Source organism: Zingiber officinale, chromosome 3B (assembly GCF_018446385.1).
Source record: "Zingiber officinale cultivar Zhangliang chromosome 3B, Zo_v1.1, whole genome shotgun sequence".
NCBI lineage: Eukaryota > Viridiplantae > Streptophyta > Magnoliopsida > Zingiberales > Zingiberaceae > Zingiber > Zingiber officinale.
This window is the reverse complement of record NC_055991.1, coordinates 22,654,449-22,664,370: the sequence shown is the minus strand read 5'-3', so window position 1 is coordinate 22,664,370 and position 9,922 is coordinate 22,654,449. Positions and strand designations below refer to the sequence as shown.

Genomic DNA, 9,922 nt, shown 5'->3' with positions numbered 1-9,922 from the left:
GATTCTGATAGTAATTTATCATATTTTACTTTCAACATAATTTGATAGTATTGTTTTATAGGATTCTATTTGGATGTCTTTGTAGTAGATTATGAATATGATTTATATGTATCGTTATTGGATAGTTTATTGTGTTAGTTTGTATAGATTTGGTTAGTAGATTTGATTGTTTGTATATGGATTGTAATAATATGTGAATTATTTGTTTGTATATGGATTCTGATACTTTAACGAATTATTTGTTTGTATATGGATTCTGATACTTTAACGAATTATTTGTTTGTGTATGGATTGTGAATGGTTGTGTAATGAAATGTAATACAGTTTGTGAATGTATAATATATTAGTATGGAAAATGTAAATAGGGTAATTATAAATTATAACTAGGTCAGTAAAAAAAATTTGTAGTTTACTAACGGAATTAGGAGTTCCGTTAGTTATTACCAACAGAATTTACTATTTCGTCGATAAATATCGTATATGAATAGTATTATTTTTTACGATAGCTACTGACGGAACATGTAATTTCGTTGCTAACGTACTGACGGAACCTAATTTTATCGACGAATTATCAACGAAATTACAGGTTCCGTTGGTACTTTACCAACTAAATTACAAGTTCCATCGATAATTTATGTTATGGTAACAAGTTTTCGTTCACTATTTTTCGACGAAAATTAAATTCTATCGATAATTACCAATGAAAATTTTCGACAGAATTTAATATCCATCGACAAAATATTCTACGACTCAATCTGTTTTGACTATTATATTTCTATTATTATTATGTCAATAAAATTAAATACTGTCAGAAATATCCGTATTTATTATTATTATTATTATTATTATTTTATAGTCATAGGCTAGGCATATGTGGTTGATGTTATATCTACTTTTGACTAATGAACTGCTCGAGTTCATAAGACATCAACTTGAGATTTTTGAGAAAATTACATTTTCAATCTTGAAATTTGCATCTTTTTTAATTTTAGTCCTATTTAGAGTTAATTTACGTTCTTAGTCTTGTAACTTGTAATATTTTTCAATTTCAGTCTTTTTTCCTCCAAAATTAAAAAATTTCAACGAAAATATATAATTTGTGGTTGGAATATAAAAAGCACATGAGTCATAAAAAATCAAAATCCCCAAATTCAATTTACAACTCGTCATTTTCCGTTGAAAAATTTTAATTTTAGAGGAAAAAAGATTGAAATTTAAAAATATTATAAGTTACAGGACTAAAAATGTAAATTGACTTATAACAAGATTAAAATTAAAAAAAACGTAAGTTACAGGACTAAAAATATAATTTTCTCTAAGATTTTTAAATTAAATTCTAATTTAATAGATAGACAAGGGGCAGACTGACGTACTTATAGAGCAGCTTCCAAGCAAAGAAAGTTTAAAATGATGTTAAAAAAAAACCTACTTAACGACATCTCTCACATACATATCATTTTATCCGTCGATATACGTAGTTACAGAATTTAATTGTTATCGATAATCATCGATAGAATCTAATTTCTGTGATTAAAATTCTATATGACTCAATCAATTGTGACTATCATATTTCTATCCTTATTTTATTAATAAAGTTAGTGATGAAAATATTCATAGTTAATTTGGTTTATTTTTTATTTTTATTATTTTTTTAGTATTGGTGGGCTAGACGCCATGTAGTTGATGCCATACCTACAATTGACTAATGAAGGCTGAGTTCACAAGACATCAACTTAAGATTTTTTAATTAAACTCCAACTTGTTCTTTTGTTGCCCATTTAATAGGTAGACAAGGAGCAGACTTGACCTCTTAATACAGCAGCCTCCAAGAAAAGAAAGTTCTTAAAGCAAAACCTACTTTACGGCATCTCTCATATACATATCATTTTATCCGTAACTTAATTATGAGCAATTAGGAGATGATGCAGCAGCTCTATCCTTAACTTATGCTACATACGCAATCTTCAATCAGTGAGGTATGTTACTTCTGCTTTCTCTTCCTCTTCCTCTTTGTTTTCCTTTTACTAGATGATTGTTTACTTCTCGTCTATATCCGCAGTTCAATTTGGTATACATATACTTGGGCATGGACTGTTAATTAAGGCAAATAGTTAGCTTTGGCTAGAAAAGTAGAGATCATATGCAGACTCCTTTTTCTTTTAATTCTGAAAGAATACTAGAGCAGACTCAAATACCATTTAGCTATTCTATCGACCTTCTTTTTCACGGCTGGGTAGCTCTACATATTTGCCTACTGAGCTTATAGATCAAAGTGGAGAGAGGAAACAAGGAGGGGTGAATCTTTGTGAAAGAAAATCACAATTATTGGATAGGAACAAATAAAACAGAAAATTTTGATCTATCAATTCAGTTTGGATAACAATTAAAGCATCCTTTAAATTTTTTTTTTTATCACAAATTACCTTTATAAAATCTAGCAAAATAGATTGCCTAAAAGGTCAAGTCATTAAAATAAATATCTAGTAGACAAAATTTAATTTAATAAATTAATATATGCTCCTGTTCATACATCTATAGTTTTTATTTAAATTTATACAAAAATAATTTATAAAATAGAATAATTCAACTAGGGATCTCACCACGGAAGGAGAAAGATTTAAATTTATAAAATAAAAAATCATGTCCATAAAAATTATAATTTAAATTTATAAAAAATTATAATTTTATTTAATAAAAAATCAAAGAAAGGAAGTTAGAAACAATTTGGGCTTTTAAGATTTTTTTTAGATCTATTAGAGAATTATAGTCAATAAGATTTGTTTGAGTTGAGAAATTTTCTTTTACATCTTAGTTATATATTTTATGAATTATTCAGATGCATAAATTTTATTTAAATTTATAAAAGAATAATTTAAAAAAATTATTTAATATTATAAAAATATCACATCCAGAAATTCATAAGAAAATTATTTATAATTTTTTTAAAAAATATTTAACATTATAAAGAAATAATTGCAACAATAAAGTAAAAAATAATAATTTGAATTCATAGAAAATTAATTAGACAATCACCATCGATAAAATTTTGAATTTATAAAATAAAATTAATCATATCCTTAAATAAATTTAAATTTCATATAATAATTTATAATTTTATTTAATTAAAAAATCTCGTGTAAACATTAAACAAAGGTAAGTTAGATAAAAGTTAGATCTTTTAACACCCTTTAGAGATTTTTTTTTTTCGAAAAGAAGATACCGATTTTTGAAAATTAATTTTTGCTCATTCTAATTTATTAGAGACACTGTAAAATTGAAAATAAATAGTATACTAATTGTACTGTCAATTAGTCATTTATTCGGTCAATAATATTTAGTTAATTAATTATTGTTGTGCGAGTTTGGCTAGCCTCTCTCCCAACTCTTATTGAATGCCAAAAATATTTCTAAGATTTGAGAATTTTTCCTTTACATCTTTTGTATAGTCTTATAGGCATTTAAGATGTATCCAACATGATTTTTTTTTCTCTCATGAAAAAGATATATTCAACATGATTTTTTCTCATGAAAAAGATATATCCAACACAATTCCCCCCTCCTCAATTCTTCTTCTGATATTTCTTTTGCATAAAAGTCATTTAAGATGTTTAATATATCTTAACAAGTTTTTTTTTTATTTCTTGACAATTAATTTATGATAAAGAGGCGCTCTCTTTTTCTCATAATGGCAAATAGAAATTGATAAGAATGCAAATATAGGCAGTAAGTATTCCAATACAAATTTTGATATGGTCTTGTGCAGTTGATTCATCTGTCTCAAGAAATGGCAATGGTTCTAGAGTTTTTTGTTTCAAGATACCTTAAAAAATTATCTGATTTTATCGAGGGAGAGATATGTAAAATGCTAGGGGTTAAAGAAGAAATTGAGAGGTTTCATAGAAAACTATCAACAATCAGAATCTATATTCAAGATGCAGAAAGAAGAAGACATAGAGATTCTGTGATCAACAATTGGGTGAAGAAATTAAAAGACATCATATATGATGTAGAAGACATACTTGATCTTTGCATGGTTGAAGGTGGAAGATTATTGGAAGCTCAACCATCTACTTCTTCATGGGTATGCTCTCGGATCAGTTTGCTTTCATCTTACATTCACCGTTATACGTTCAACAGAAACATTTGGAATCAAATAAAAAGAGTTAATGCTAGACTTGATGAAATAAAAGAGGACAGCAGTGTTATACCCAGATTATTTGAGCACATAACTGAAGCCTTCCAAGATAACCTAGTAAAAATGTCATCTCCTTCCTCTTTCAAACATGTGGCGACAGATATTGTAGGGAAACAAATTGCAGATGATGCCCAAAACTTAATTTCGAAGATAGATCAAGGCAAAAAATCATGTTATGTGTTGGGAATTTCTGGTATGGGTGGAATAGGCAAGACTACTTTAGCACAAAAAATATTTAACGATGAAATGGTGAAAAAACAATTTCCAAAAAGAGTGTGGTTACATGTATCCAAGGATTGCTCTCATATTAATCTACTCAAAGAGTTACTGAGAGAAGTAGGAGGAAATGATAATGGTGTTCAAAGTAGAGCAGAAATTGAAGGCAGAATTATTCCTCTTCGTCCAAAAAGTATGCTTCTTGTGCTGGATGATATTTGGAGTGCAAGTGTGTGGATGGATTTGCTCAGAAAATTTATTTGGGATGATTCTTGTAGGACTACTATCTTATTTACCACTAGGAATGAAAATGTGGTAAAAGAAATGAGGCCTGATTTTGTCCACCATGTTAAGAAAATGAAAGATGACAGTGGTTGGGAATTAATTAGAAAGATTGTTTTTGGAGATGAGGAGGATATAATAATTTCTGAATTAGAAGAAGTTGGTATGGAAATTGTCAAAAAATGTGATGGTCTTCCTTTGGCAGTTAAAGTGATTGCAGGGGTTTTATTTCACAAGGAAAAGACTAAGAGGGAGTGGAAAAAAGTTGCTAAAAGTGATTTATGGTTTATGAAAGAGAATGAAGACGAACTATCAAATGTTTTATACTTGAGCTATGAGGATTTACCCAGCCACCTCAAGCAGTGTTTTCTTAGCTGTGCTTTCTACCGTGGTGTATCATTGCGATCGGACATAATCCGACTGTGGGTGGATGAAGGGTTTGTGATTGAACAATCAGATAATTTGATGGAAAATATCGCAGAAGATTACTACAAAGAACTTATTGCAAGAAACCTTTTGCAAATTAATTTTAGATTCTTAGAAGGTGCACGATTTGTTATGCATGATGTTTTACGATCTCTTGGGGAAAAACTGATGGAAGACGAAGCGATTTTCATTAATGATGCTCAATGCACAAGTACAAATTCTTTGACAAAGGTTCGTCGTTTGTCCATCTCAAACCAGGCTGATGTGTTATTGCTTCCCAACGCGATTATAAAGCAGAAGTGTTTAAGAGCTCTACACTTCACTAATTGCCCTCAAATCGAGCGTATAGAGAATCATGCATTTGAAAGCTTAAAGTATCTCAGAGTCTTTCATTTGAATGATACATCCATAGGCAGCTTCCCAGATTCTCTTATGAAATTGTTTCATCTAAAATACTTGGATCTTGATCGAACAAAGATTACAAAGCTTCCTGAATCCATTGAGTGTCTTGCAAACCTGCAAACTTTGAGTCTGTCGGGGTGTGAATCACTGCATGAACTTCCAAAGGGCATCACAAGGTTGAGCAATTTGAGGTGCCTTCGAATTGAGAATACTCCTCTCACCCATGTTCCAAAGGGAGTTGGGAAGTTGAAAAATCTCAACCATCTTGATGGATTTTTGGTTGGCCATTGTGACTCCATGATCAGGATGGATGGAGGTTGTGACTTGGACGAGTTGCAAGACTTGTGCAACCTAATTGATCTGTTTATTGATAAATTAGAAAGGGCAACAACGAGAGGAAACAGAAACTTTGTGCTTGAGAAAAAACTATTTCTTAGGAGATTGAAACTTGTATGGACAGTGAATAATGAAAACAATGAGGAGCAAATCACTGAGGCAGAGAGGATATGCAACCAACTCCGTCCTCCACCGACTCTAGAAGTTCTTCGCATCGGCAATTTCATAGGCCGACAGTTTCCAGAGTGGATGGTGTCAACTTCTATACTTGATTCTTTGGTTGACCTAACGTATTTGAGTCTTATCATTTTTCCATCATGTACAGTGCTCCCTCCATTGGGTCAACTACCCAATCTTAAACTCCTAAACATTGAACAAGGAGAAGCAATCAAGAGTATTGGGCCTGAATTCCTAGGTCGCAGAACGCCTGCATTCCCAAAACTCGAGTATCTTGCATTTGATAACATGCGTAATTGGGAAGAATGGGTTCCTATCGAGGATGTTCATGCAAGCAACCTCAATTTGTTTCCTAATTTGGAAAAATGTTACTTCATTGACTGCCCAAAGCTGAAAAATAGCATCCTTCCCTCAACGAGGCTTTTGCAAATTAAACTCTGCCCAAATTTGGAATATGTGGAGAAGGTTGGCATGTTGCAGCAGTTGTTTGTTTTTTTCCCCCCAGAAATACAACAACTTCCACAGTGGGTATCAAACCTAATTAATGCCAATTTGAATAGTTTGCAGACATTTGACATGGTATGCAATTCACATCTTCTAGATAGTTGTAGTAACGGGAAGCAAAATTGGCTCATCATTCAACAAATTCCAAAAGTTACTATTCATAGCATTGATCCTGAAAAACGCTTATTGCTCCATAAGGGCTCATACAAATACGAAGAAAAAAAGAATAAGTTTGGAAATTTCATCACCCTTGTAAGTCCTTTGATAATCTATTTTCTTACCATAACTTATTGCATATCTTTCAATATTGTCAAAAAAAAACTTGTACAACTATTTTATTCTATGGACAGGATCAATCAAGTAACAAAAGGCGAAGCGCTTGCCTCCAACACCCTTGCCAGCCTATCCGAAAATTAACACGGAGAAGGTAAATCATAATGACTGAGGAGGCAAATGGATTGGATGGTGAGTTACACGGTATCCAAGACCTCATGTGACAAACAACAATCCATTTACCATCTCAACTATGGGGGCATAGAAAGGATCAACCAAGCTTCCATGGAAATTGTTTCCTCCATTATGCTCAAGGTTAGTAACGAATTAATGCTGGATTTTATAATATCATCACAAATAAAATGTATTTGTTTCTTTATTTCTACTTGAAGATCGCTTGTTGGAATTGGTATAATTTGACTAAGGCACATATTTCCACTAGATCGTATTGGTGTTTGGTGACACACGGCTTCTATCTATATATAATTTATCCTTGAATTCTAGTGTTTGTAGAGGCTTGCATCTCTTTTGCTTTTATTCTTTTGTCGAAAAAGATTATTTGTCTCTATATTTTGAAAAAATATTTTGGATTGTGTATTGTAACTTGTAAGCTACTTATTTGTTTCTGCTTCCTTAGAAATGCTTTGAATGGTACATTGTAAGTTGTAAGCTATTAATTATTTGTTTCCTCCATTGTATATTGTTTGAATGATATTGCATATTGTAAATTACTATTTGTTGTAGCTCTACCTATATTGAAATATTACCATTTCATTTCTTTAAAATGATACAGAACTTCTTTTTCCATATTTTTATAACATGGAAGTTTGAATCTTATTGATTTTGGATTCATGATGAGTCATTATAGTTGCTTTAAATCTTGCATTTAGTTAAGCCTTTACTAAATTTGACAATCAGAAAATTTGTATGAATTCATTGGCACAAAGGAAGAGAGAATGTATTCCCTTCCCTTCCCTTGTTTATTCACAAAAAATAAAAATAAAAAAAAATAAATTTTCAAAATTTATGAGGATTTTGATGGAGACATTTTGAGGTAAATTTATTGAGAAAAAAAAAATAAAATTATCTAACAGTGCATTCTTCACCGTTTCTCTCTTACATTCAAAATAGACATTCGAACATGATCCTCTTAGTTATTCATTTGAATGCATTACCCCAACATCACTTCAGTGGAGGCTATTAGGTACCCAACTCGTTGAATTTCTAAAAGTGACTGGCTTAGTATTAGTATTATAGAAGTTTTTTTTTTATTAATCATAAGGATAAATTAAAAAATATAGATAGATTATATCGGACAATCCAACATCACAGGTAGTTCAAACATCCTAAGGATGTATTTGGTTGAGGGTTATCTTTAATAACCTTAGTTATCCATCCAAAGTTATCAACGAAAATCCTGTTTGATTTAGGTAATCAGCGATTCCCCGAGTAATAATTCATGCTCAACAAGTCAACAAAAGAGACATGCAACCCGGAATGGAAAAAATCTCGAAAGTGAGGTTTTTCTTGATTCCGGGTTTAACGAACATTTTTTGGGCTAAAAATATTCTCCAATATTTATACTTTGGGATAAAAATACCCCTAAAATTTTTTATAATGAAAAAGTTATGAGGAATAAAATATAACCTAATATTTTTTGTTCAATTTTAGGAAATACATTAAAACCTATTTATTTGGAGGTTTTACTACATAACTTAGTTTAACAAAATAAAATAAAATAAAAAATATATAATAATAATATTATTATTAATAATAATGGTGATATAAATAAATAAATTCAAATAATAAATTAGAATTTTTTTTATTATTTTAGATTTTTTTTGGGATAATTTTAATAGGCTTTAAACTATATCTATTTAGTTTATCTCAATTATAGTTAGAAGGTGATTGATTCAATTGACCAAAGTTTTAATCAAAAACCTAAGTTAAAAAAAAACAACCATCCTATCCCTCATGCACACGAACGTGCGCCTTTCGTCGTATCTGTCACCTTAGCCAGCATTGCCCTTGCTCATGCTCGACGAGCTGTGAGCCACATGCCACCTCCGGCCCCGACGAGCCTTCCGCACAAAGGAACGACAATGACGTCAAGCCGACATAGCCTTCGCTGCTCATGATCAACAACTAGTCACGTTGTTGTTCACGCTCAACGATCGACAATTACTCGTGCTTGACCATCGACCAATGCTCGCGCTCAATGACTAGCCGCTGCTTGTGCTTGACGACCGAACATGGTTGGATTCCCTTTAATACTAGAATCAAGGAAAATCTCACTTTTTTGAGGGAATCATATTCCAGGTTGTATGCCCTGTTTGCTAACGTGTCAGGTATACATCATTATAGGAAATTACTCATTACCTAAACCAAACAAGATTTTTATTAATAACCTTAGATAAATAATAACGTGTCAGGTATACAAGTCAAGTTAGGCTCTATTGATATTTAACCCCTATGTCTAAGTGTGCAAGAACTTAGGAGCACAGCAAGTCGAGTGAAAGACGCAACTATGACGGGTTCGGTGCGTCCGAGGGACGAGGTGCTGCAGAAAAGTACACTGGCGGATGAGAAAGAGGTGTGCATCATTTCTAAAGGACGAGAAGCCAGAGCGGAAGATTGCTCGAGAAGGCCGGAAAAGGGGTTCAGGTGAGCCATATTCTGGATGACTGAAATCACCCAAGCGAGCGAAGGCAAAGCGGAAGATCCAGACCAATACGGACGGAACCGGAGTAGAAAACCGAGATCAAAACTCAACAAAATATTGACTTTCTTGGTCCGGGCATCCGAACCTAGTTCGAGGCGGCTAGACCTGGTCTAGGAGCTTAGACTTGGTCTGGACGCCCGGACTCCAGGCGCCCGGAACCCTTCCATCGCCCGGACCAGGATTTTCATCCAAACGCAATGTGGCATGTTTTGTTGTGACGAGGATAAAAATTTATCCCCCCAGGCCCCTGGCACCCTTCTAGGTGCCCCGACCAAGGCTATAAATATAGTTCTGGTCCCAGTAGCTTATAATTAACACTTGTAATGACTTTCTTTAATTATTCTGCTACTGTTTGAGTGCTTTGACTACTGTAAGAGGCTTCTCTGCAC

At 32.3% G+C, this 9,922-nt stretch overlaps 1 protein-coding gene across 1 annotated transcript; it reads left to right on the top strand.

Annotated features, from left to right (window-relative positions):
• The first annotated feature begins 1,824 nt into the window (after positions 1 to 1,824).
• Positions 1,825 to 7,549, top strand: LOC122056175 (putative disease resistance RPP13-like protein 1). The gene is made up of 3 exons (XM_042618002.1): positions 1,825 to 1,976; positions 3,764 to 6,790; positions 6,889 to 7,549. The coding sequence occupies exons 1-3, from the start codon at positions 1,947 to 1,949 to the stop codon at positions 6,967 to 6,969; spliced, it is 3,138 nt and encodes a 1,045-aa protein (XP_042473936.1). The 5' UTR covers positions 1,825 to 1,946; the 3' UTR covers positions 6,970 to 7,549.
• The last annotated feature ends 2,373 nt before the right edge of the window (positions 7,550 to 9,922 follow it).

Coding starts and splice junctions, on each gene's coding strand:
- LOC122056175 (XM_042618002.1), top strand. CDS start 1,947: ATGCTACATACGCAATCTTCAATCAGTGAG. Junction 1,977..3,763: donor CGCAATCTTCAATCAGTGAG/GTATGTTACTTC, acceptor GGTCTTGTGCAG/TTGATTCATCTGTCTCAAGA. Junction 6,791..6,888: donor TTGGAAATTTCATCACCCTT/GTAAGTCCTTTG, acceptor TTCTATGGACAG/GATCAATCAAGTAACAAAAG.